At 44.5% G+C, this 25,958-nt stretch overlaps 1 protein-coding gene across 1 annotated transcript in view; it reads left to right on the forward strand.

Moving 5' to 3' along the window:
- The first annotated feature begins 226 nt into the window (after positions 1-226).
- Positions 227-25,958, forward strand: part of LOC135199590 (putative E3 ubiquitin-protein ligase UBR7) — a 47,470-nt gene continuing 21,738 nt past the window's right edge. Inside the window, exons 1-5 of the mRNA XM_064227746.1 lie at positions 227-248; positions 17,723-18,017; positions 19,771-19,831; positions 23,525-23,674; positions 24,201-24,303. Coding sequence (XP_064083816.1) covers positions 227-248; positions 17,723-18,017; positions 19,771-19,831; positions 23,525-23,674; positions 24,201-24,303 — 631 coding nt within the window. The remainder of the gene's footprint in view (positions 249-17,722; positions 18,018-19,770; positions 19,832-23,524; positions 23,675-24,200; positions 24,304-25,958) is intronic.

The raw sequence follows: 25,958 nt of genomic DNA on the forward strand, positions 1-25,958 counted from the left end.
TACAGAATGTAAGACAAAGGGCGTCAAAGAAAGAGAGATAATACGTTTATGGCCTCATTTTAGACTTAGAGAGGTTGGATTCACAGAGGTCACGTTTTCTTCTCACAGCAGGTTTTGGAAGTCTTTTCCCAGACAGTCTGAATATTCTTTCAGCATCTATTTTAAATGGACCTTAACAACCTCTCCACTCTGAGTCTGTCTACGTGCAGACTGACCAGAAGTGGACATGAATGAGAGGATGTTTCAAGGTAAATGACAGTAGTCATGGATAAGATATATAATTACTACAGATCATGCTAGAGGGAATGAGGAAACTGTCCTCTTCCGATACCTCTGTGAACCACATAGCAGTTTTTTTCTTCCCTTTCAGAGGGAAGAATCACCTTTGTATATATCTGCTATCAAAGAATGCAGTAAAAGGCTATACTCTGTCTCTATAAAGGAATTGGAGATAGCAGAGCATTAAGATCTTCGGGATCTTATACAATACCTCTATACGACAAGACTAGGAGATCTTATAATTACAATGGGATCCTATTTGGGCCTCAGATTCCGTGTTCTGACAAGATGGAACTGCTCCTCATCAATGTTTCTCTTGGTACTAAACGACCAAAAGGACGAGTGAAATTTTGGGCCTTGGGAAGAATCTGGAATCAAATTCTAGAAATGACTCGGCAATGGGTTCCTGCCAGCATGGTATGTTTGGCAAAAGAACTAAAACCTTTTATTCTGGATCAACGCTTTCAGATAAAGGATTCGTTTGTCCAGGCAAGTATTTACGTGTCATCTACAAAAGAAGATAAGGTTTAAACGTTTGCTGACAGAGTCTTTGGAATACGATGAGGGCTAAAAACTACTTCCCCAGAAGGTTCAAAGAGTTATATTTAGAGCTAGAAATCAGGAATCCTCCCAATTTCAGCTCAGAGTCTCCTTAGACTTCCAGGCTCTTTCCCTGCCTTCGTGCAAGGATAGGGAAGATTTTGCAACGAGAGAACTCATCAACATGTAGGAAGAGTGCTCGTTAGCAACGGAAGTATCAAGTATTATCCTCCTCGAGGAAGACTGGTCCCTCTCGACTATTAGATTTCCTATCGTCTACTGGATGTAGCTGACTAAAATTAACTCCCCTTGTTGCAGAGGCCATAAGCTCAAAGTGAAAGAATTTCTTCCACCCTTTTCCATTCTACCTGATAAACGATTGTGGATGTTCAGACTTTCGGACAATGTCCTGTGGACGTGAGGCGTCTTCTAGGCGTGAGATGTCTCCGATAGCGAGTCGTACGCCAAATATGTAGCGCCAAACAAGCGCGATGCGCCAGCCAAGCGTGAGTTTTCTTCCAGACGAGAAGTCTTATAGATTGAAGCGCCAGACAAGCGCGAGCAGCCTAACAGGCGCGAGGATTTAGCCAGACGTGAGACGTCTGCCAAGCGAGCAGCGTCAGCCAAGCGCGAGGATTCAGCCAGGCGCGAGGCGCCAGACAAGCGTCATCCAAGCAGGGATGAAGCGCCCAGAGAGGCGCGAGTCACCAGACAAGCGTCATCCAAGCAGGGATGAAGCGCCATAGAGGCGCCAGCCAGGCGCGAGGCGTCAGCCAGGCACGAGGAGCCAACCAGGCGCGAGACGTCTGCTTTGATTCTAAGGGCTCCGTACACACTCTTAGCCCCTCTCCAATTAGGAGTTTGTCTCCCGCAGAAAGAGAAATTGGGGAGGAAGACCCAGACTCGAAGTTGAATTCTCCTTCTGATCCTTTCTTGGAAGAGGACTCAGAAGACGAGACTCACGGCAGAGAAGGGCTGTCTAACTACAAGGTTTTGACAGCTCTCCTTCTTCAGGAATACGGATATTCCTTGACCCCTGCCGCTCCTCCTTCTCCACGACTCCCCCCCTTTTTTTCGTGCTCCAAGACGCCAAAGTCGTTGTCTTTTCTGAAGATGAGGCCGACGATTTCAATGAAGAGAGCTCTTCAGTCTCTGGATAGCTGGATGCTAACCAAAAGAATTGGTTAGAACTGTGTTCTGCATGCCTCCTGCTAGACTTACGGGCAAGAGAGGTATTTGTACCAGACTGGGGAGAATATGGGTCTCTCTCTCCCAGCTTCGGCTGAAGCTGACTTTCCAGTCTGGTAGACGCATCCAGGAGACATAGCCCTACATAATGCACGAATAACTTGGGGTCTTTCGGAGCTGGATCATCTCCTCAAGGGACTCTTCCATGTTTTGGAAGTCTTTAACTTCCTGGATTGGTCCCTTGGGGTTTGGATGGCCAAGAAGGCCCAATGCCTCGGAAGGCTCGATCCGGATGTACTCCTCTCGATCTTGTCGTGTATAGACAAGGCGGTACAGGACGGCTCAGGGGAAGTCTCTTCCTTATTTGGAGCCGGTCTCTTGAAGAAGAGGTCTGTTTTTAGCGCTTTTCTGACAAAAGCAGTATCTCATTCTCAAGGGCAGCATTGTTTTTATTCGCTCCAGGTCTGACTTTTTGTTTCCTGCGCAGTTGGTGAGGGACATTTCCCGTTCGCTGTCGGAGAAAGCGACACAGGATCTTCTCCTTCAGTCGTCCAGGAAAAAGAGACCATGATGGTGGGAGAAAGAAAGGTGCTAATACGCCTCTGCAGCCCTTTCGAGGAGGTCCTCCCTCTAGAGCTCCCTCAAAAAGGAAAGCGACTGAGAGGAGAGGTAGAGCTTCTTTCCGTCCCTTTAAAAGGGGAAAGTGAAGCTGCGTTCCTCCAAACACCAGTAGGTGCCAGGCTCCTGGGATTTGCGGAAGCCTGGACACTCATCGATACAGACGCTTGGTCAATGTCTGTTCTACAGAAAGGATACCTCATTGCCTTCTTGGACAATCCTCCCCTGACTTCAACTCTGCGGGAATTGTCCGCCAATTACAAGGACCCTGTGCTGAAAGATACTCTTCAACGAATGGTGGATCAGATGTGGGACAAGAGAACGATAGAACTAGGGTTTTTACAATCGCCTTTTCTTGGTTGCGAAAGCCTGGGGGGGCTGGAGACCAGTTCTAGACGTCAGCGCTCTGAACAAATTTGTTCAGAAACAGAAGTTCTCCATGGAGACTTCTGCGTCAGTCCTTGCGGCTCTTCGCCAAGGGGATTGGATGGTTTCTCTGGATCTCCAAGATGCCTATTTTCACGTCCCGATTCATCCTTCGTCGAAGAAGTACCTCCGTTTCATGACGGGGGGAAGGATCTTCCAATTCAGGGCCTTGTGTTTCGGCCTTTCCACTGCTCCTCAGGTCTTCACAAGCCTGATGAAAAATGTGGCGAGATGGCTTCACCTGAAAGGTATCAGTATCTCTCTGTACCCAGACAACTGGCTCATCAGAGCAAAATCAGAGAGACAGTGTTTTGAGGACCTTGGTTTGACACTAAACCTGATCAAGACCTTAGGATTACTCGTGAACCTCGAGAAGTCCCAACTGATCCCCAGCCAGAACTTGGTCTATCTGGGGATTCAGATGGATTCTCAGGGTTTTCGAGTATTTCCTTCTCAAGAGAGACTAACGAGAGGCTTAGAGAAAGTCTCTCTCTTCTTAGGGAAAAAACGTACTTCGGCGAGGGAATGGTTGAGCCTTTTAGGGACCCTTTCCTCGCTCGAACAGTTCTTTTCACTAGGAAGACTTCATCTCCGTCCTCTTCCAGTTGTTCCTCAGAAGATCGTGGAACATGAAGGCAGGACTTCTTTCGGACAGTTTTCCCATTCCAGTAATGATGAGACGTCACTTGGAATGGTGGTTGCCCCCACTGAAGGAGAACAAGGGTACTTCCCTAGAGACTCAGAACCCGAGCCTTGTATTGTTTTCCGACGCGTCGGAAAAAGGTTGGGGAGCAACCTTGGGAAAGAGAGAGGTGTCAGGCACCTGGAATGCACTTCAGGTGTCCTGGCACATAAATTGCAAAGAACTGTTTGCCGTACACCTAGCCCTAAAGAGCTTTGAGCCTTTAGTGACGAACAAGGTAGTCCAAGTGAATGCGGACAACACAAGCGCCCTTGCCTACATTCGAAAGCAAGGAGGGACACACTCGTATGCCCTATACAAACTCGCAAGAGACCTTCTTTTGTGGACATCCCAGAAGAACATCTCCCTCTTGACGAGGTTTGTTCAAGGAGTAAGGAACGTGAGGGCAGACAGGCTGAGCAGGAGGAACCAGGTCCTTCACACCGAATGGACCCTCCACTCAGAAGTTTGTTGGAGTCTCTGGTCTCTTTGGGGGACTGACTCCTCATGTGGACCTCTTTGCCATGTTCCTCTCAAAAAGACTGGAAGTCTTTTGCTCAGTAGTAGAAGACCCCAGAGCTCTAACAGTAGACGCCTTCCTTCTAGATTGGTCTCATGAAGACGTATACGCATTTCCCCCATTCAAGATTCTGGGGCAAGTGCTCAGGAAGTTTGTGACATTGAAGGGGACGAAAATGACCCTGATAGCCCCCTTTTGGCCAGCTCAAGAGTGGTTCACGGAGGTACTGGAGTGGATGGTAGACTTCCCCAGATCCCTCCACAAAGGATGGATCTTCTCAGACAACCACACACTTCGAGAGGTTTCATCAAAACCATCCCCAGCTCTCTGACTGCCCTTTCGACTATCGAAAGACTTGTCAGAGCGAGAGGCTTTTCTCGCAAGGCTGCAAGCGCGATCGCTAGAGCCCGGAGAACTTCCACTATGCGAGTTTACCAAGTCTAGGTGGGAAGTATTTAGAAGGTGGTGCAAGTCAAAGAAGTTGTCCTCCTCCAGTACCTCTGTTACAGAAATCGCAGACTTTCTGTTATTCTTGAGAGAGGAATCTCGTCTCTCAGTAGCCACTATAAAGGGCTACAGGAGTATGCTTTCGGCCGTCTTTAGAAATAGAGGCCTAGATCTGGCAAATAATAGAGATCTACCACGATCTGGTTAGATCCTTTGAGACCATTAAGTCTAAGAATACATCTCCCCCTAACTGGAACCGCGACTGTGGTCCTGAAGTTTCTTGTCCCTCGGGAAGATTCGAACCTCTGTATACGGCCTCGTTTCGTGACCTAACGATAAAATGTTTGTTTCTTTTGTCACTGGCGACAGCTAAGAGAGTTAGTGAGCTGCACGCCCTTAGTGATAAAGTGGGATTCAAACTAGACTCAGCCATCTGTTCATTCAAAGCTTTATTTCTGGCGAAGAATGAAAATCCTTCGAATCCCTGGCGAGAACTTCGAAGTTAAAGGCTTATCGGGTCTCGCCGGCAGGGAAACTGAGAGGTCTCTTTGCCCAGTAAGAGCTCTAAAGTTTTACATGCAGAGAAAGAAACAGTTGGGAGGTTCTAGACAAGGTCTTTGGTGCTCGGTGAAGGACCCTTCAAGACCTATGTCCAAAAATGCGTTAGCCTTTTTTGTTAGGAAAGTCATTACCGACTCTCATAAGGCCTGCACGGATGACTCTTTGAAACTCCTGAGAGTAAGAGCTCATGAGGTGAGAGCAGTAGCTAAAGAATATCTTGGAAGCGACATATTGGAAGTGTAATTCAGCGTTTGCTTCTCACTATTTGAAAGGACGTTCGCTGTGACCTACGAGAAATTTTTTTCTCTAGGCCCTTTCGTGTCTGCGGGCACAATCCTGGGTACAGGAGCTAACACCAATCCTTTAAATGATGCATAAGTCTAATAGATATGTTCTAGACCTTTCTGCTGAACAAGTGCAGGTGCCGCACTGGCAGCCAGTCACTTTTCGTTCAGTAAGGAACTCTTGTGATATCTTTTATTAGATGAAGTATCATTAAATTTTTTTTTTTTTAAATTGTATGTGTTCGGTGTGTAATTTGGTTTTGAGTTATGGTTGTTGTGAAGAGTTTGGGGATAACTTGGAGCAATTATTAATACTAACATGGTGGTTAGGATCAGGTGGTCGGGATTGGTTGTGTGCTCCTTCATAAGGTGTATTGTCATATAAGTGGATCAGCACCCATTGACAAAGTCCTTTCAGGCTCTGCCGAGTAAGTGGATAAGACCCCTTCGGCAGACCCACAAGAACTCTTGGCCATAGATCATATATCTCGCTAAAAGTTTCTTGAGGTGATGCAGACTCCTGGGCGACAGCCACAAAGTCTACCACCTATCAGGTAGGAACCAAGGTTTTTTGTACCTACAACATATGTTGTTTACCTGTCTATTCCATAAGTAGCTGTCTCTTACCCTCCACCGAAGGGTGCCAATCAGCTATGTATATATCTGACAGGTAAGTTGATTGTATGAAAATGATATTGTTATGATACAATAAAGTTTCATGCATACTTACCTGGCAGATATATACGATTAGGGCCCACCCAGCCTCCCCGCAAGGAGACAGGTGGAAGAGAGAAAAATATGATAGAAAACGGGAATGGTTCCTAGTCCTGCCACCCAGGGGGCAGGCCGGTAGATCACCTGACCTACCTTGTAGCGAGTGGCGCGAAATTTGAATTTCTGTCGGGGACGACGGAGTCTTAGCTATGTATATATCTGCCAGGTAAGTATGTATGAAACTTTATTGTATCATAACAATATCATTTTTCGGGGTTAATTTGGTTGTAAAAAAAGGGATAATAGACATGAATTTAATAAATATTTTGAAGTAACAAAGTAAAGTTAAACTAAATAATGAGTAAAGTAAACAATTAAGGGAATAAAACTTTGCACCTCATAAACCGTGTAGTCATGTGCTGCCCGCAACTGTGTTTGTGGAGTGAGCGCTTAGGAACCAGGAACCGCAACGTAGTTCAAGTGAATTAAGACCAAAACATGTATAATTACAATTAAATGAGCACTGTGGAGTTTCAGTTGCGATGGCAGTAAGGATAAAACCACTGATTACAAGGTAAAAATGAATTTCAGTTCAAACCATGACCCCGGGAATAAGAAGTTTCATACTTTCACTAATATAGGCAACAAAATGTTGTTTTATTGTGCTGATTACAACTGCAATCTTAAGTAAGATCAATAAACCATACATATATACACTAACATTGTTGAAATGAATGCTGGGAAGGCTGGAAAGATGTTGGATCTTTTGCATTTCTAACGGCACCTTAGTCATTGGATGCCATATTGGATTTAAAAACTGCCTTGAAAACATATTTTACGAAAACCTCACATGCCTATTTTAGTTCATATGGCGCTTTCATATATCACATTATGTTGACGAAACTTCAATCTTTTGAGTGGTATGCTTAAGATGTAATTGTATTCTTGTTTCACCAATTAAATATCAAGTGAATAAGGCTGATCCACACGATGACGATGGATCCACTGCAGTTTTTCCCCCTACAGTTACTCGGTGAAAACTGGATCAGCTAGTCCAGTCGGTTGTTTCCCCCTGTTAGCGTATACGTATATGTAATGTTTATTGATCTTACTCAAGATTGCAGTTGTAATCAGCACAATAAAACATTTTGTTGCCTATATTAGTGAAAGTATGAAACTTCTTATTCCCAGGGTCTGGTTTGAACTGAAATTCACTTTTACCTTGTAATAGGTGGTTTTATCCTTACTGCCATCACAATTGAAACTCCACAGTGCTTATTTGATTGTAATTTTACACATTTTGGTCTTAATTCACTAAATTGCACTTAAACAACGTTGTGGATCCTGGTTCCTAAGCACTCACTCACACAAACACAGTTGCGGGCCAGCCCACACGACTCCACTGTTTATGAGGTGCAAAGCTATTCCCTTAGTTGTTTTCTTTACTCTTTATTAGTTTAACTATATTTTATGTTACTTCAAAATGTTTATTGCAATTCGTGTCTATCATCCCTTTTTTGCAACTAAATTAACCCTGAAAAATTACAGATATTTCTAAAGTAGAGCAGGCGACAGCAAAAATTTCATCGTTGCCAATTTAGTGGAGCTTCACAGATGCGCCGATGCATTTACAAACTGTTTTCATAAATTCTAGTTGTCATAGTAATGCAATAATGTTAAAATTGCCCTAATATGTATATATACTACAAATAGATGCGCTGATTTCACTTATTTACCCGGTTTTGTGTAAGTCTTATACCCAGTTTGGAGGGTTAACACATACCAATTGGCAACGCTGATAAACAATAGAAGAGCGCGAACAACACCGTAGGTACTGTTCACAGCAACTGTTGATATTTGAGTCTGGAATCTAGTTACTTTTTCAACAAGGAATATTTTCAAATTATGAATATGTAAAAGATTTATGCAATTCATGACCTTATACTGCTGTTTAACTATTTATTTAAATAATTATCTAGTGCACGCTTCTTCTTTCTACCGAAAAATCGTAGTTCCTTGGATGTACCAGGCAGTTGGTGTAATTGTTGACGATTGTTGTGAAGAAAGTGCCCCAGCGTCTCTGGGTACAAGTGGTGTGCGGATTTAGCACATGGAATGGAAAGTTTATTGACATTAGTGACTCCACAAACATCAAGATGACGTCAATCTTCTAAACTTTTGGAGTTTTAAGTAAAAATTTCGAAAGCATCATGGAGGTGTTTGCGCTGCTCATGGCTTGACTTTTATTAACCTCTGTTTAATCTTAAAATATGACGTTAATTTCTAACTTTGGAGAAAATACTTCGAAAGGAGAGTAGAGGTCTCGAGCTATTGCCCTCACCACCGATGACTCATGGCTGGTGCCCAACTGTGGTGTCAGGAAGTGTTAATGTACTTTTTCGGAAGGTGGATCCACACCCGGTGAAAACGGGATCAGCTAGTCCAGTCGGTTGTTTCCTGTATATTATTGTTATGTTAGCATATTTTGCCTTTCTGATTCCTTTTCTTTTCAGCTTTCTTAATAGGGTAAATGACTGAGCGGCGACATAGGAGCCACTTCTCCTGGAACGCAGCCATTTCCCGAAAAAGTGCTCGAATTATGCCATTATATTTCATAATTTAGGAGAAAACACTTACTTGTTCCGATACGTAATACAAACCCTCGGTCCTTTAACAATAGGAAGTAGCTAGCGGCAGCTGGAACGGTCGTAAGCTTCGAACAAGGGGAGAACGGTAGTTAACTGCTTGTCCGATCGTCGCGCGCGGCGGTAAACAAATCTCTTTTGCTTTCGGCCGTGTGGAGACAGGACGTGTTCGTCATCGCTCTGCCCGCTATTGTCGTTGCTTTGAGTATTCAGCCCTCTTTCTGGTTTGTCAGTGTGTATATGAATTGTAAGTACTTTATTGCATTTCTTTATTCATTGACTTATCATGAGTGATCAAGAAATGGAGATTTCGCCGCGCCCCCCAGTCGCCCGTAGAGTGTGTCCCGGGCTGGAGGGGCGTAGATGCGGCGGATTTAGATCTTTCGTGGACGTAGATCCACATGAGGTTTGTACTCGTTGCCGGGGGCGAGAATGCTCCCGGGACGAGCCATGTATTACCTGTATGAATTGGTCCGAGGCGCAGTGGGTTCTGTATGAGGGCAGGAAGAGACTTAGGCCTCCAAAGAAGTCATCGGAAAGCTCTCCAGTGACTCCTTTGGTAACTGACACTTCGTCTTCCTTCCTGCCTCCTGGTCAGCCCCCACGTTTCGCGCCTTCCCCTGCGGGGGGGGTAGCGGAGTCCTTCTCCTCACTCGATCCGTCGAGTGTGGAGGAGGGCGCCCGCTACCTGGACGTCCAGTTGTATTCGGGGTCTTCCGTCCGCTCTGGGTGGGGTTCGTCTCCCCCCAGGCGCGAGGGAACCCCCTCTTACTAAACCCGACTGTTGCTTCTGCAGATGTGCCACCAGTGGAGGACAACCTTGGACAGGTGTGGGAGTCGCTGGGGCTGCAGGGAGTGCCAAGCATTCAGGGGTTGATTGAGCGGTTGGCGGGGTCGGCAGTGGTCACTCATGGTGTGGTGACCACTACCACTACCACTATCACAACACCAGCCTATGACATGCCGCCGCATCTTGTGTATACGCCGCATGTAATGACGGTGACGCCTACAGCTGCGGTGCACAAAACCATTACTGCCGTGCCAAAGAGGACGGTGCCACCGCCACCTGGTTTCTTTGTGTTGCCGACCCCGGACTTCCGCTGCCCTAAGACCTGCCGCCAGTGCCAAGAATGACGGTTAGCTGCCGACAGGACGCCTGGCTCTCCTGTGGTTCCTGCCGTACCTGCCATACCTGTTGCTGTCCCTGCTGTTCCTGTACCTGTTCCTGTCGCTCCTGCTGTTGGTGGTGCTGCTACAGTCTCAGGTTCTTCCGGACAGGTGCAGTCGGGCCCTGTTGCTTCGGCAACTGCCCCGGCTCCCTCCTGGATGGAAGACCTGACGTCTGTCCTGCGGAGCCTGGCGAAGAAGAAGAGGAAGGTGTCATCGTCGTCTTCGTCGTCTTCTTCGTCGTCTGCTGCCTCCTCTTCCCCTTCGACTTCTAAGGCTACCAAGCCGAAGAAGAAGAAGGCTGCCTCCTCCCCCCCTAAGAAGACTCCTTCGGGATCTTCTAAGGGCCCGTCTCGCTCAGGCGATTCGGGGAGCTCTTCTGCTGGTCCTCCTGTTTCCTCCTTCGGGGAACGGGGCCCGTCTCTTCCTCTGCAAAGAAGAAGACGATGGGGACCAGAGGTGTACCAGCCTCGGCTGGTACGTCCTCACCTGGTGTTAGCGGTTCTGCCGCTAAATCAGGATCCGTCTCGGCCGCTTCTCATTCGTGAGAAGTACCGAGTGGACGCTCTTCCCACGGAGACCGGCCAGCCAAAATTTTGACGCCCGAGCTCGCTCGCCGTCAAGACCGCAGCGCGGAGCAGAAGACTGGCGAGAGTCGTGCAGACGACTCTCGCCAGGCCAGTGGACGCTCTCGCAGTGACCAGCTGGCTGCTCGGGTTGACGTGACGGTCGCTGACCAGCCACGGGTTGAGGCGAGGAAGGGGTCCCCGCGGCCGTCGGTACCAGCCACGGCTGGTACCAGCGGCTCGACGCGCCGAGAGGACGCTCGCCGGTCTCACCGCGACAGCGAGCCTAGCAGGTCACCTGACCGCCGCTCCCACAGGGACCGGGCGGAGACGGTAACCAGCAACAGCTCGCCTGACGCTAGAGATCAGCGTCGACGTTCTCAGCCGAGCCTCTCGCCCCAGGCGAGCGGCAAGGCTAGGCCTGCTGCTCGATCGCCACCGCGGGTTGACGATCAGCAGCAGCCCCCCACGCATGCTGGTCCTGCCAGCGAGCGAGGGGGGAGCGTCAGGTCTGCCTCTCCTGTACCTTCAACCTCCTCGGGCTACACCGGGAGGAGCGAGGTACCTAGGAGTGATCGCGAGAGGTGCGCCGCTCGCGATCCCGCTATGACGCCGTATGGATCAGGCACGGTTCTAGGACCGACCAGAACATACGCGCAAGTAGTTGGAGGCGACCGTCAGGGGTCTGCCGCTGTTCCTCCTTCTGAAGGAGGAGTATCTCGGGATCTGTTCTTGCTGGAGGGACTGGACGGTCCTACTCCGCAAGACGCGGTTACTCCCGAGATACAGAGGAATTTTGCAGAAGTCATTAAGCTGATTCGTCAGCATAATGACCTTGCGGAAGGATCGCCGCTACCACCGGCCGAGCCCACGTCCCGGCTCGAGTCATTTTGGGGTCCTAAGAAGGAACCCAAAATGATGGTGGGGCTGCCGCGATCGGAGCTTGCAGACTCGGTCCTGGATCAAGTCGAGAATCTCGTCTCAGGGCGAGAGGATTCGCTGAAATCCGGACGGTCTTCCAAGCTGCTTCCTCCTCCTCTACAGCGTCAGAGGCGATTTTACGTGCCTTCGGAAGACCCGATACTGCCAAAACAGGTTAACCCGGAGTTAGCAAGGCTGACTCCAGGTGTGTCCCTGCAGCAGCTCCTGTCGGAGAACCTCTGGTTCTCGCAGCAGGAGGCACTTGCCCTGGAATCTACCGCTATGGCAGCGTTCCAGGCAGTCTCTTGGCTGGATTTGTGGTCCCTCACAATATCCAAAGTAGCGGCCGGCTCTGGGAGTTCTGCTCTCGAAGACGACGCTTCTTTCAGGAGACTGTGCCAGTCTGGAGGAAGAGCTATCTCTTACCTCGCCCATCAGACTGCTAACCTGTGGGCCAACTTGGTTCTTCGACGTAGGGACGCAGTCCTTACCCACGAGTGACCAAGGGGGGGGCCGGGCGTGAGGCGGCACTCGGGCTTCGCAATGGACCTATTAGGAGTTCCCCCGCTCTCTTTCCCGGAGAGATGGTGGACGCTGCGGTGGAAAGGCGGCGCACTGATGACAGTGACCGCTTAGTCCACCAGGCAGTCTCGAAGGTTACTGGGCAATCTCGAGCAACTGCGGCTAAGCCTAAGAGTTTAGCTAGCGCTTCCACGGCGGCGAAGACGGTTGCACCGTCTAAGCCCCGTGTGAAGACTCCTGTTGTTTCGACTTCTGCGAAAGGAGGCCGTAACCAGCCCTCCTCCCAGCCCTCCTTTCCCCGAGGAGGTGGTGGGAAGAAGTCGAAACGAGGTGGGAAACGCTAGGGACGGAATTCCCCCTCACCTGCTGCCGAAGTGGGGGGGTGCCTAGCGAGCCATTGGGCAACTTGGCAGCGCTACGGTGCCGAGAACTGGATAGTAGACGTCCTTCGGGAGGGATATCTACTACCCTTCGAGTCTCGGCCCCCCCCTCCCCCCCTCAATCTCCAAACCGGTCCATCTACAAACCTATGTCCGGGGATCATCAAAGGACAACGCTCTTCGACAGGAGATCAAGACCATGCTGGCGAAACGAGCTGTAGAGATCGTGGAGGACCAATCACTGGGCTTTTACAGCCGCCTCTTCCTAGTGGAGAAGGCAATCGGGGGGCTGGCGTCCGGTGATAGACCTCTCTCCCTGAACCGCTTCGTTCGCACGACGCGGTTCACGATGGAGTCGGCACGCTCGGTGCTCGACTCGATCAGGGGGAACGATTTCATGCTTTCAGTGGACTTGAAGGACGCGTATTTTCAAATACCCATCCATCAGTCCTCCAGAAAGTACCTCCGCTTCATCTTCGACGGGACGGTGTACCAATTCAGGGCACTTTGTTTCGGTCTGTCAACCGCCCCACAGGTGTTCACGCGAGTGTTCACTCTGGTGTCGGCTTGGGCCCATTCGCACGGGATACATCTTCTGAGGTATCTCGACGATTGGCTGGTCCTGGCGAGCTCCCGCTCGCAGTTGCTGCAGGACAGAGATCGACTCCTCAAGTTTTGTCGCGATCTGGGGATCGTGATAAACTACGAGAAGTCCGATCTCGAACCCAAGCAGAAGATGAAGTACCTGGGGTATGCTGATAGACACGGTAGCAGGGCAGGTCTTTCCCGCAGACTTGCGTATCAGCAAATTCAGGGAGGCAGCCGGCCGGTTCCTGTCTCAGCAGGAACAGGCAGCACAGCAATGGCAAGTCGTGATCGGCCATCTGTCGTCACTCGAGAAGTTAGTCCCTCACGGGCGTCTTCACCTGCGGTCTCTCCAGTGGAGGCTAAGGGAGAGTTGGTCTCAGGCGAAGGATCCTCCTTACTTTCCCGTGGCTCTCACGGACAAGGTGAGGCAGGACCTAGCCTGGTGGCTCGACGACAAGAACCTCTTAAGAGGAGTGCCCATACGCACTCCCCCCCGGAGATGCTTCTGTTCTCAGACGCATCGACCGAGGGATGGGGCGCACACCTGGAGGAGTTGCTGACTGCAGGTGTGTGGGACCATCACGAAAGGCACCTTCACATCAATGTCCTGGAACTCAAGGCGGCGTTCAACGCTCTCCAAGAATTTCAGGACCGCTTGGTGGGACACTCAGTGGTGTTGATGTGCGACAACACCACAGTAGTGGCATATGTCAACAAGCAGGGGGGCCTAGTGTCTCTTCCGCTTCACCAGTTGACGGTGCAGGTGCACGAGTGGGCCACGGCTCACTCGATAGAGCTGTCAGCACGCTACATTCCAGGCAAGAGGAAATGTAGTAGTGGACAAGCTCAGCCGTCGGGATCAGGTGATAGGAACCGGATGGTCTCTACACCAAGATGTGGCGGAAAGGCTCTTCAACCTGTGGGGGTGACCGGTCGTAGACCTGTTCGCCACCCGGTACAACAGAAAACTTCAGGTTTTCTTTTCAGCCGTGCCGGACCCACGGCAGCTGCAGAGGACGCTCTCCAACACCCCTGGGACAACCTCTTCGTTTACGCCTTTCCTCCCTTCTGTCTGATTCGGAAAGTGATCAGTCGAGCGCTGGTCACTCCCAATCTCAGAATGATCCTGGTGGCTCCCAAACGACCTCAAGCCGTTTGGTATCCGGACCTGCTGGCTCTTCTTGCGGACGCACCGAGAGAGCTACCCAATTGGCACAACCTTCTAGCCCAGCTACACGTAGAACGGTACCACCAAGCAGTCCAGTCCCTTCAACTTCACGGCTGGCTGTTATCCACCATCTCTTGCAAACGAGAGGCTTTTCTCGTAGCGCAGCAACAGAGATGGCTGGGACACGTTCCGACAGTCCTCTGCAGCTGTGTACCAGGGGAAGTGGGCCGTCTTCTGTGGTTGGTGTCGTAGACAGGGTCTGTCTCCTCTCAGAGCCACTCTTCAGCAGGTAGCGGATTTCCTCGTGTTTCTTCACCGAGAGAAGCTCCTCTCAGTACCCACAGTTAAAGGATATAGAGCCGCCCTGGCTCTCGTCCTAAAACTGAGGGGACTGGACATCTCGAACTCGTTCGAGATCTCCTTGCTAATGAGGAGCTTCGAAAGGTCTTGCCCACCCAGGGAACTCAGGCCCCCTGCGTGGGATGTGACTCTCGTCCTTAGGAGTTTGACTCGAAGACCCTTCGAGCCACTCCGAGAGTCGTCAGACAGGGATCTGACCCTCAAGACCCTCTTCTTGCTGGCCCTGGCATCGGCGAAGAGAGTAGGGGAACTACATGGTCTTTCTTATGATGTTAAACACACCAGAGGCTGGGGATCTGTGACGCTTGATTTCGTCCCGAACTTCGTAGCCAAGACTCAGAATCCGTCGATCCCTGACGACAGGTTCGAGTCTTTCACGATCCCCTCCCTTCTGGACTTCACCGATAACGATGCGGATGAGATGCTGCTTTGTCCTGTGAGGGCGCTACGGCGCTATCTGAAGAGAACTCGACACCTCAGGCCTGAGTGTCGACGCCTCTTCGTTAGCACTGGGGTTACCAAGAAAGAAGTTTCCAAGAACACGCTTTCTTTCTGGCTACGTGAGGTGATCAGGAGAGCGTACGAAGCTGATGGTAGCGACGACATCCGTACGCTCCGACCAAGAGCCCACGAAGTCAGAGGTATCGGACCCTCCTTAGCGTTCCGTAAGAACTTCTCCGTGGCGCAGGTCCTGAAGGCAGGTGTCTGGGCCAACCAGACCACCTTCACATCCTTCTACCTTCGGGATATTGCCCACAAGTCCTTGGATACTTTTTCCTTGGGACCTGTGGTGGCTGCTCAACACGTTGTGTAAGCTTACCCAGCACCCGAGCAGGCAGAACAGCATCGATTCCTGGTATGACTGGGAGAATGAATGTGCGAATGAGAGTGTGACTGGCTTCTCTTCACCATCTTTCTCTACCTCTACCTCTACCTGTGGGCAGAGGGATACGGTCGTCACCACGCTGGAAGGGAGTCAGATGCAGGTAAGCTACTCGACCGAGCTCCATCCTATCCCTTTAACTAGGGATAGGAGCGTATACCCACCACTTTCTCCTACAAGGGGGAGGAAGTGGATGCCTACATGAGACAAACCCATGACTTTATATTTGCTCCTGTACAGGAACAAGTTCTTACAATGCTGGTACGAAGAGATACGCTTGCCTCTCTCTTAGTACTCGGCCCAGAGGTCTGACCATTGATCCTGCGGTGCACACCCCGATCAATCGGACAGAGGCTTGGATCCCTCCCTCGCTCTTACGACCAGGGAGGCACTCCAAGGATGGACGAACACCAGTCTGTTCATCAAAAGACTCAGATTCCTCCCACCAAGAAGTGAGTCTTCCTAATGTTAAAGGACCGAGGGTTTGTATTACGTATCGGAACAAATGACAATTTGTCGAAAATTGCATTTTTCCTAACTATACAAACCTGAGGTCCTTTACATATAGTCCCTCCTCATGCCACCCCTCACTCTGTGTATTTCGCATGGGCCAAAAGCAAAAGTGATTTGTTTACCTCTCAGCCGCGCGACGATCGGACAAGCAGTTAACTACCGTTCTCCCCTTGTTCGAAGCTTACGACCGTTCCAGCTGCCGCTAGCTACTTCCTATTGTTAAAGGACCTCAGGTTTGTATAGTTAGGAAAAATGCAATTTTCGACAAATTGTCATTTTGAGAGGAGTACTTTAGAGGTCATGTCGTGCTGCCTGGATTGATTACAACTCTTGGCTGATGCTCTTGGCAGAGAATTCAAATACTTTTTCGGGAAGGTGGCCACGTTCTGGGAGAGGTGGCTGCAATGTCGCCGCTCGGTCATTTACCCTAGCCTATTAATCTTCCTGCTATTTTAATTTTACTTGAGGGTAGCCCTAGGTATATGACTGTTGTAGCTCAACAATTTTGCAGATTGCTCACCATTTGTAGGGTAAATGCTTGCTTCATTACCTAAACGATTGGCTAGCTATGGCACATCTGGAGGGACAATTGGCTGTAGAACAGAGACTGCTATCTGCAATTTTGCCTTAACTTTGGGATTGGGATGAATTGGGAAAGGTCTGATCTCATGCCCAAGAAACAGGTAAAGTACCTAAGTACCTGGGCATGCCTATTGACTTGGCAGCAGTGAGAGACTTTTCTAAGGTTCTTGTTTGAGCAAGCTGATAGATGTTTCCGTACAGTAATCTTTGGTCACATGTTGTTTCTAGAGAAGCTTGTCACTCCACCAACTTATTGGCAGCTGAAAGCTGATTCAGGTTGACCTGAAGTGACTCCCACCTTGTGCCTTTTAGCAGGAGGACCTTGAACTCCCTGACCGCCAAAGATCCTCTGTTCTCAAATACATCAAAGGAGGGCTGGGCACCATACCTGAGTGGCATGCAAGCGTCAGGTTTGAAGACAAAGGATGGACTTTATATGAACAACCGGGTTGTCTTTTTGTATTCCTGCCCTGAATAGATATACATACTAGATATAACAAATGAGCTGTAGACTGCTTCATTATGTGGATGAATTACATACATTGAATTATTTGTGAAGTAGAAACAATGCGAATTTCAAGAAAATGGAATGCTTCCAAGCTAACAACATAGTCCCAACAGCTGCTGTGGAAGTTGCGATGAAACTTCTACAAAATGATAATAATGATAATGTAAAATAATTATCGAGATTGATAATCCAATCAAGGGGACGGTGACAAATCCTGCTCATCATCACTGATATCGCTGAAGCTTAGGATGGGGTACTAATATCAGTTAGTGAGTATGTCATTGGTAAGTGGGCAGGGCCACAGTGAAGAGACATTTTCCCAATATGTAAACTTCTCTTTACTGTGGGTGGAACCTCATGATAGCATAGGTTAACGTCACTATTGCGTTCAAAACCCTTACCTGGTATTTTGATGGCTCTGGCATAGGAAACTCACTTTTACTCTAATAAGTACCAAAACTATTGAACTTAGGTACAAAATAATAATTGCAAAAATTAGTTAGGGTTATAGAATATATGCTTGCCAACTAACACCTTTATCTGGTGCTTTGATAAAAAGTTATTGCTGAAAAACAGCATTCTGTCAGCTCTGAATCCATTAGTATGTAGTTGTATTTATCCAAGTGTGATCAAAATGGCCTTGTTTACTCTGGAAATAAGAAATTTATTGGAAATCATTGGTGGGATTTTCAACTAGCATTTTTCATGTGTTATTATTTCCAGGTTGTGAGAAACCAAATAACCATTCTTTTTTATTTATTGAAAAGAAATTTGCTAAATACAGACTGTATACATTTACTGAATGTGTATTTTTTCAGGGCTATGTGAAACGCCAAGCGCTCTATGCATGTATAACATGTTGTCCAGTGGATAGTGGACGTCTAGCAGGTGTTTGTCTTGCTTGCAGCTATCACTGTCATGGAGATCATGAACTCATTGAACTGTATACTAAGCGGTAGGTGTTGAGGATGGAAAAATTATTGTTACTGTATACAGTTGGCTTTGTTTTCTACAAATTAATATTTTGTCAGTAGTTATTTTTTTAGGTATGTTTTTAGGTCGTTTATTTGATTATGTTGTGGCTGCTAACACGTGATTATAATTTGGTAATGATAGGATTGTAACTTTTTTGGGAGACTATTTAGGGGATAGATTGCTCAGCCTTGTTTTAGATGTTTCAGACTTTAGAAACTGAAACTGAATGCAACATTACCATCGATTTTGGTAGCAAATGTAATAGATATATTTGTAAAAAGAATTGATTTGGTGCTAAAACTTATAAATCTGTAATATTTTGTTCAGTTTCCAACACCTAACTTTGCAGTTAGTAAAATATGAAGTCATAGGTTTTGATGTTAGGAGAAGTATGCATATTTTAGAATATCTACAGCTTTACCAAGTGATTCTTTGATATTCATAAAACTTAAACATGTACATATACAGTGTATGTACTTTACAATAAAGTATTTTACAGTATTGTGTATACTTTACTATGTTGGTGGAAAATAAAAACAAAATGACAAAACTTAGAATGTGAAAGAAATGATACTTCTAAAATTCCCTTTGCTACCAGCCTTTTTGTGTGTTCATTTTATTAGGCCAGCATAAACTATTGAAAGTTATAGCTTGTGAGAATGTGATCTGTATATACCATAGTGTATATGCAATAGAAATAAGCACATAATAATACCTTCATAACTAAAGATTATTGGGCTCAGTTTTCTTTAGTTATAATGCAGTTATTAACAATCATTATACATAACATAAACCACAATGAAAATCAGTAAATGGAAGACAGTCATGTCACAATGAAAATACAGTGAATGGAAGATAGTTATGTCAGAGACTGTAAACTTACAGCATTGCAGTACCTTAGTCACCTACACATATCAGTTGGACTCATGTAATGTGTCTTATGCTATATGCAATACTTTTGTTGCTATTTGATATTAAAGACTGAAAAAGTATTTTTATTAGAGAAACCTGTTTGCTAGTTTGGTTATTATTTATGTGAATACAAATCATAATAAGCTAAAAAGTTACCAGTTTTATTTAGTTTTCTTAATGATAAAGGTTCATCGTGTTATAGAATTATTTTATAATTAAACCAGCTGAGTATTCATGAAAATATGTACCAAGTCAAGAGTGTAAAATTATACAAAGCTTAAAAGCAATAGAAACAAAAATTACAATAATATAGGATGAAGTCCTCATGACAAAATTGTACAAAAACAGTGAGGTGATTCAACCTTCATAACTGCTATGAACACTTGTGGACCAGGTATTCATGCAGTAATTTCATCCTAAATTCACGAGGAAATGATTTGTAGTTACCTAATGCAAGAAGTGAGAATTCTCTGCTTACCAGGGTTCTCTTGTCTCTGATATCATTTTAATGAAATAAATTTTGAACTTGTCAAAAGTTATAGAGTTATGCGCACTATTTTTTTTCTTTTGTGGCTTTTTTTGTCATTGCATATAGGATGAACATTTATTTTATAAGATTAACCTAAAATTCTTTTTATTGTATGTGTTATTTGGAGATATCATTTGATGAAACCTTAGTAGATTCATTCATCTTTTGATGTGTATTTGTAAAAGATCGTGAATTTTAATAGATAATGAATTGTTTATATATAGTTAATATTGGTTAATGTAAGAAGTTTATATGGTTAATTAGGGCTCATAAACATTGTGTACTATTTCAGGCATTTTCGATGTGATTGTGGTAATTCCAAGTTTCCCAACAACGTTTGTAAACTGTTGAAGGTATGTACTATGCCATTGCAACTTCATGGAATTAACATTCTATATTAATATTCAACATTAGTTATTTTCATTATATACTTGAAATTGAATTATAGAATTCTCAAAAATGTCACGTACTGTGAAACTTAGTGTCTCATATAAGTAACTACCAAGCAATTACTTAGCTATACTTTTCCACTCTTGCAGCAGCTAATATTTGAATTTTGTGGTAGTGATTCTATATTTATTGTGTAGGTGACCACCCAGCCTGCTATTGGTGAACAATAGGTACAACAAAACAGAGGAGCTCACTTTTTTTCTGCTGGCTTTCATCACAACTGATGTTTTTTGGCAGCTTTGTCAGTTTTTCAGCTTCACTTAGGTTTTGGTGATATATTGATTGTTCTGGTAGCTTTTCAGCTGAGATTAGTTTATTCGGGAGACCCTTGTGTTGGTAATTATGTCAGATTCTAGTTCCTCCTCCATTAGATATTGTAGGGAGGGTTGCAAGACCCACATGACTAAGGTGACAATAGTCATATGATCTGTGTTAAGTATAGAGGGCAAGAATGCTCTAAGGTTCTTACTTGTGAGGAATGTCAAGGATGGGATGAAAAACAGTCAAAGATTTTGAAGTTTCGTTTGGAGGAAATAGGGATAGAAAAAGGAAGGTGGCCTCTAGAGCTAAGAGTAGGGCTCATAGTTTAGAACATGTCATGTTCTTTCTGTTGGTGACCATAACATTCATTTTTCCCCGGTCTTAACCTTATCCCCCCCCATCCTCAGTCCTACCTATATTTGACCATCAACTCTTGTACCCAGCACCCGTGCTTTTGAACCCGATGCCATTGTATGTCACAGACTGCCTGTGATTCCCTGGGAATGGCTTGTTGGACTACTGCCACTCCACTAGCTACTCTAAGACCCTCTTGTCTTGCAATCACTGCCTTCTACCAAACCTGCTACTTAGATTATTTCACATTTGCTGCACGTTTTGCCTGTCACTCACACTGTTACCCCTATAATGTCTGCTATAGTATTTCCAAAATGACCAGAGCTCTCTGGCGGGGCTGTTTGGGTTCTCCCACGTGTTTAATCTTTGCATATCTACCAAATTTATAACAACAACTGAGAGATAAAACCTTTACTCCTATTACCGATATCGAATATCATCTTTTCTGTTACGCAGATTTTCTGTTACGCAGAATTCTAAATCAATTACGTAGGTTCACGATTGATAAACGTTCTTTGATGCAATAACAAGAAATGGAATCAGATTTTCTATCAACATGGCATCTCGTTTTGGTGCTGTTGCCAATATTTCAAACAGTTCCATGTGCGTTTCAATCCACGGATAAGCCGCTTAGATTCTCTGCTTCGGTGGTCTCTGTACATGTCTGGAGGCAGTTCTATTTTGATTTCTTAATATCATTGGTATAGAATAAATTGGTGAGCAAGGAAATATGAAATAAGCATAACAGTAAGTTTTGACGATTGAGAAAATAAACAATCATATACAGACAGATTCTCTCTCTCTCTCTCTCTCTCTCTCTCTCGCTCTTCTCTCTCTCACACACAAAATAATAGATGGAAACAATGACTGAATATTGCTAAAATGGCAAAATTTTGGCTTGATTGAAGTGTGGAGTGACTTTGACACCGACTTACAAATCATTCCTGGTCATCTCAGCCATGGATAGACATCAACTTCACAGCCAAAAAAAAGGCAATTGTATACAAAATAGATAGTTATTTTCTAGAGGAAAAGGCAAATGGAGGGCATATGTTATCCCATAAAAAAGCTCTCGCTTGGACAGCTGTAAGATTCAGAAGAGAGAGAGATCGAGAGCAGGGCCAAATAGGAATGAGATTAAAATACCTGGGAATGAAAAGTCCCTATAATCTTATAATTAAAGCCTTGGGGTTTGTCTCAAAGACATTCAGAGGTCTGTCACACACTGGTCAGTTGTTGTTTTTGTAAAATTGGTGACAGGGCAGATCTTTAAATGCCATGCCAGAGAGCTCTCATCATGGTGGCAAGACTATAGTGCTAGTGCTGTCTGTTCAGGCACCTTCATCTTTTCTGGATTTGACTCACTGTTTCGAGTATATTTTTGATAGTGTTGAGTTTTATGTAGAAATTTCTTAGGCAGCTGATTACTTCTGGGGTATCCATTTTTTGGCCATTGGTGTACCTGCCACAACTTGTGTTACTGGTACTTGAATTTGATGGTATTAGCATAGGTTTAAAGGTCCTTAAATAGTTGTTTCAGCACTTGAGGAGGGAGTGTTCAACCACTAACATGGAATCTTCCCTTATTTGTTCATTCCCTTACCAGTGCTCCTTTGAATCTCTAGATGAGGCCTCCTTATGACTGAGAACCATTCTCCAGACTAGTGAGCAAATTGTATGCTCTTTGAGGCAATGTCACCTAAACCAGAGGCAGGTTGTTTATTGGTGTTTCTGCTTCTCATGATTTAATTGCAAAGATGCTATTGGGGTCACTTTGTTAGCACTTGCTGTCTCTGCATTGGTCACTGGTAGCACTGAGGATCATCTCTTTTGCCTAGTTAAAGCAGTTTGCCACCATCTCAAGATGATTAGGAAACTTTGATTGAACAATTACAGGCTTTTTGTTTATAAAAGTCAGCAGGGGAAGTTTGTTTCAATAAGCAACAGTAATCAGGATCCTCTAGAATCTTGAGAAATCAGCTATCCTAAGACTAGGGTAATTTTAATCCCTTAATTTATCCATCACTTATCTTGGAGGTATGGACTTTTAAGGTCAGACGCAACTATCCTGAACTTTAATGTTTAGTTCCATTTGCTTTCCCCTTGAGTTATTGTGGACATGGGGTTCGTGACATTTTTTGCCCTTGGCTTATCTTAGAGCTATTAGAATCTCATCCTCCCACCAAAATAGTGATTCAAGTTGATTAAGATTGAAGGGTTTATATTTATATGGTTCAGTTGAACTTTTTATACAAATTTTCATATGAATGTTAATGATAATGACGTGACCTCTTCGCAATGCTCTTGTTTGGCCGTTTTACTGCTTACAGTCTACCTACAGTATACATGAAAGATTGAGCCCAGCTGTTTAAGTTGTTTGGGAGTTGCAGGCGTTGAACACTTGTTGGGAGAAACGGGTTAAACACATGTAAGCTCTGCATCATCTAGGATTTTGTGTAGCTGCTAAGTAAATTTTTTACAAGATATTTTTTGTTGTGTTTACACCTTAAAGCCCTCTCACATGATTTTGAATGACGGTATTGTTAAGCCCTGAGGACTAAGCAAATGTTTGTCATGTTTTGTAACATCAGAATTCATAATCGTATGACATAGGCTGCTTGTTTTCCCTTTGCAAAATATTTGAGAAGGGCCATCCTAAACTTGTGCATTTATATCTTCCTTCACATCATGTCTTCACCCTATCGTCAGGCTGCTTTTGTCTCACTTTCTGCAAGCATATTTCATGCATTTCTCCATAATTGTAGGTTTTTGGTTTCACCAAAAGCATTGCACCCTCCTATTCTTGACTTGACAAAGTTGCTAATGTGGTTTTTGTTTACAGTATATGTACACTGATAATGATAGTAATTATTGGTTTTTTCCTCAGTAAAAACATGATTATGGCTCAGCAACTGCATAATCTTTACATCAAATCTACTGAAAATGGATAATGAGAAAATGTTATGTGTTATCTCCAACAGGAAAAATTGCCAGAAAACCCAGAAAATGAATATAATCAAAACTTCAGAGGAGCTTACTGTACCTGCCATCGGCCGTATCCAGATCCTGAAGATACATTGGATGATGAAATGATTCAGTGTTGCATCTGTGAAGACTGGTACCATGGAAGGGTGAGTTAGGTTTTAAAGAGAAGTTAAATGAGGAAGTTGCTGAGAGGTAGGATGCGAAGAGACCAGAAAATATATGAGATTGAAAAATAGGGTGATTTGGCATGTGAGAAAGTGAGATTGAGTGATTATAACTTATCTGCTGTCAAACTAGCGGGGCCAGTGATACCTTGAGAAGGGGAGAGGAACAGTTAGGAGAGTGTTAGGTATAGAAGTCCGATAATATCTTGGGAAAAGGCATAGGTGTAAAGCTAAACCCAATGGAAAGTTAGGTAGGCAATACAAGCCAGAAGAAAGTAGAGAGAATTCATTGCACGTAAAAGCTCTGATAGGAAAAGTTAATGATTGTCAGAGCTTGTTAAGAAAGGCAATTTGATAAATTAGTCTTCAAATCTAGTCATAGTATTGTTGGTGACATGTTGAAATTTTGTGAAATTTATGCTATACATACAAGATCTAAAATAGGTATACATTTTATAATTTCTCATCATGATTTAGAATTTGTAAATATTTTTCCATTCCCATGCAGCATTCGGGTACGCAGGTTCCTCCAGGTGATGATTATGCCGAGATGATTTGTAATCAGTGCCTTAATAAGCACAAGTTCCTTGCATCTTATATGGGATTAGCTGGTAAGTACCAGTAGGTTATTAGCCTTTCTAAGTCTGCTGTTGGGTATTGTTCTTTATATATTGCATTGAAATTCTCTTTTAAAACTATAACAATCTTTTCATGACAGAGGAGCCATAAATTTTTATTTTATCTTGTCCAATGGGTAATTCTTTTTAGGGAGTACTGTTTTGAGTGGTCCTTTTAATCACTTCTTTCATCTCCTTTAATCTTTTCCTGCCTATCTTTAGCTCTTTAATTTCACTGTGCCCTTAAGCACTGAGTAACCGGAAGTACCCCAGTTCTTGTTTAAATTATTTCATATAAATACCTGTGAATAGTTGGGTGAGAAGCTCATATCTTCTCCATCCAGTTATTTCTGGCTTGATTAATTGTAATTTATATGCATCTGCTTGGGTTGTGACAGGATCACATTCAATTGTTTTATGCTGGATGATGGTATTAAACACTTTCACCAGGGGATTGTCCACTTGACAAAATTAATTGAGATAACTGAGCTATCATCGTTTTTCTACAAGCCTTTCATTGCATAGTTGAAAAGGAAATGCATGCCAGTTTTTTCAGTCTGTATAATATTAGAATAAATGATATAAGTGCATTCTGTTCATCCAAGAAATCTGGTGTTTTTTCTAGTACAAGTTTCTTTTCAGGCATCATAGTACAGTTTTCCTTACACATTGATACCTTGATCTTAAATGATTCGAGTTGTGCAATTCACAGACAAACTTTTCATTGGATCCTAAGTAATTGGCATGAGCGATTTTTTCACAGACACGCAACATTTATGAGAGAAACTGTGGAAGTGTTTTTGTTTAATTTTTAAAGTAATTTATAAGTTTTCATGCATTTATGTGTAAAATCTGTAAGATAAATGTATTTTTATTTGTGTACATGTATAAATATGATACCTAGGTAATTAAAGCATGTACAGTTAGTGTACTTTTACAAGATGTGATATCAGTTCCCAGCCAAGCAGAAAGTGTTTGTTTAATTTTTGAAGTATTTTATAAGTTTTCATGCTTTTTATTGTAAAATAGGTATGGAAAATTTGGTATTACAGTCCAATATTGTTAATCCCTCTCTCTCTCATTCTCTCTCTCTCTCTCTCTTCTCGTCTCTCTCTCTCTCTCTCTCTCTCTCTCTCTCTCTCTCTCTCTCGTTTGTAGTTAGTACTCACACATATTTTTTTACAACAAACTTATTTCTCTGTACATCTTTACCCGTACAGTGCATAATTTTGAATTAATTGAATTTTACCTTTACCCTCTGTGAACATTATATAGTATACTTGTTTTCTTTATTTTATTGAATTGTGTACCGTCGTCATGATTGTAACTAATGAAGTTTACTCTGTGAGGGAAAAAGAAAATGGCATCCCATGAATTAGGGGCAACATTAGTATACGTACGTACCTACTGTAAATGCTTGTGCGGCAAATACAGTCCTCATTACGATACTGTACTTTATTTTCACATCAACCATTTATTTCTTTTTCAAGGGTAATGTATTAAGCTAACTTTTAAGTGAAATTACAGTAACTTTAATTTCATTTAAAAGTCTGCTTAATACTTTGGGAGCATGATGAGGGTCATGTTAATGTTTAAACTGTAGAAATAGAAATAAGTATTTATTAGCATTTTTAAGTGGACCTTACCAA

Source organism: Macrobrachium nipponense, chromosome 26 (genome assembly GCF_015104395.2).
Source record: "Macrobrachium nipponense isolate FS-2020 chromosome 26, ASM1510439v2, whole genome shotgun sequence".
NCBI classification, from domain to species: domain Eukaryota; kingdom Metazoa; phylum Arthropoda; class Malacostraca; order Decapoda; family Palaemonidae; genus Macrobrachium; species Macrobrachium nipponense.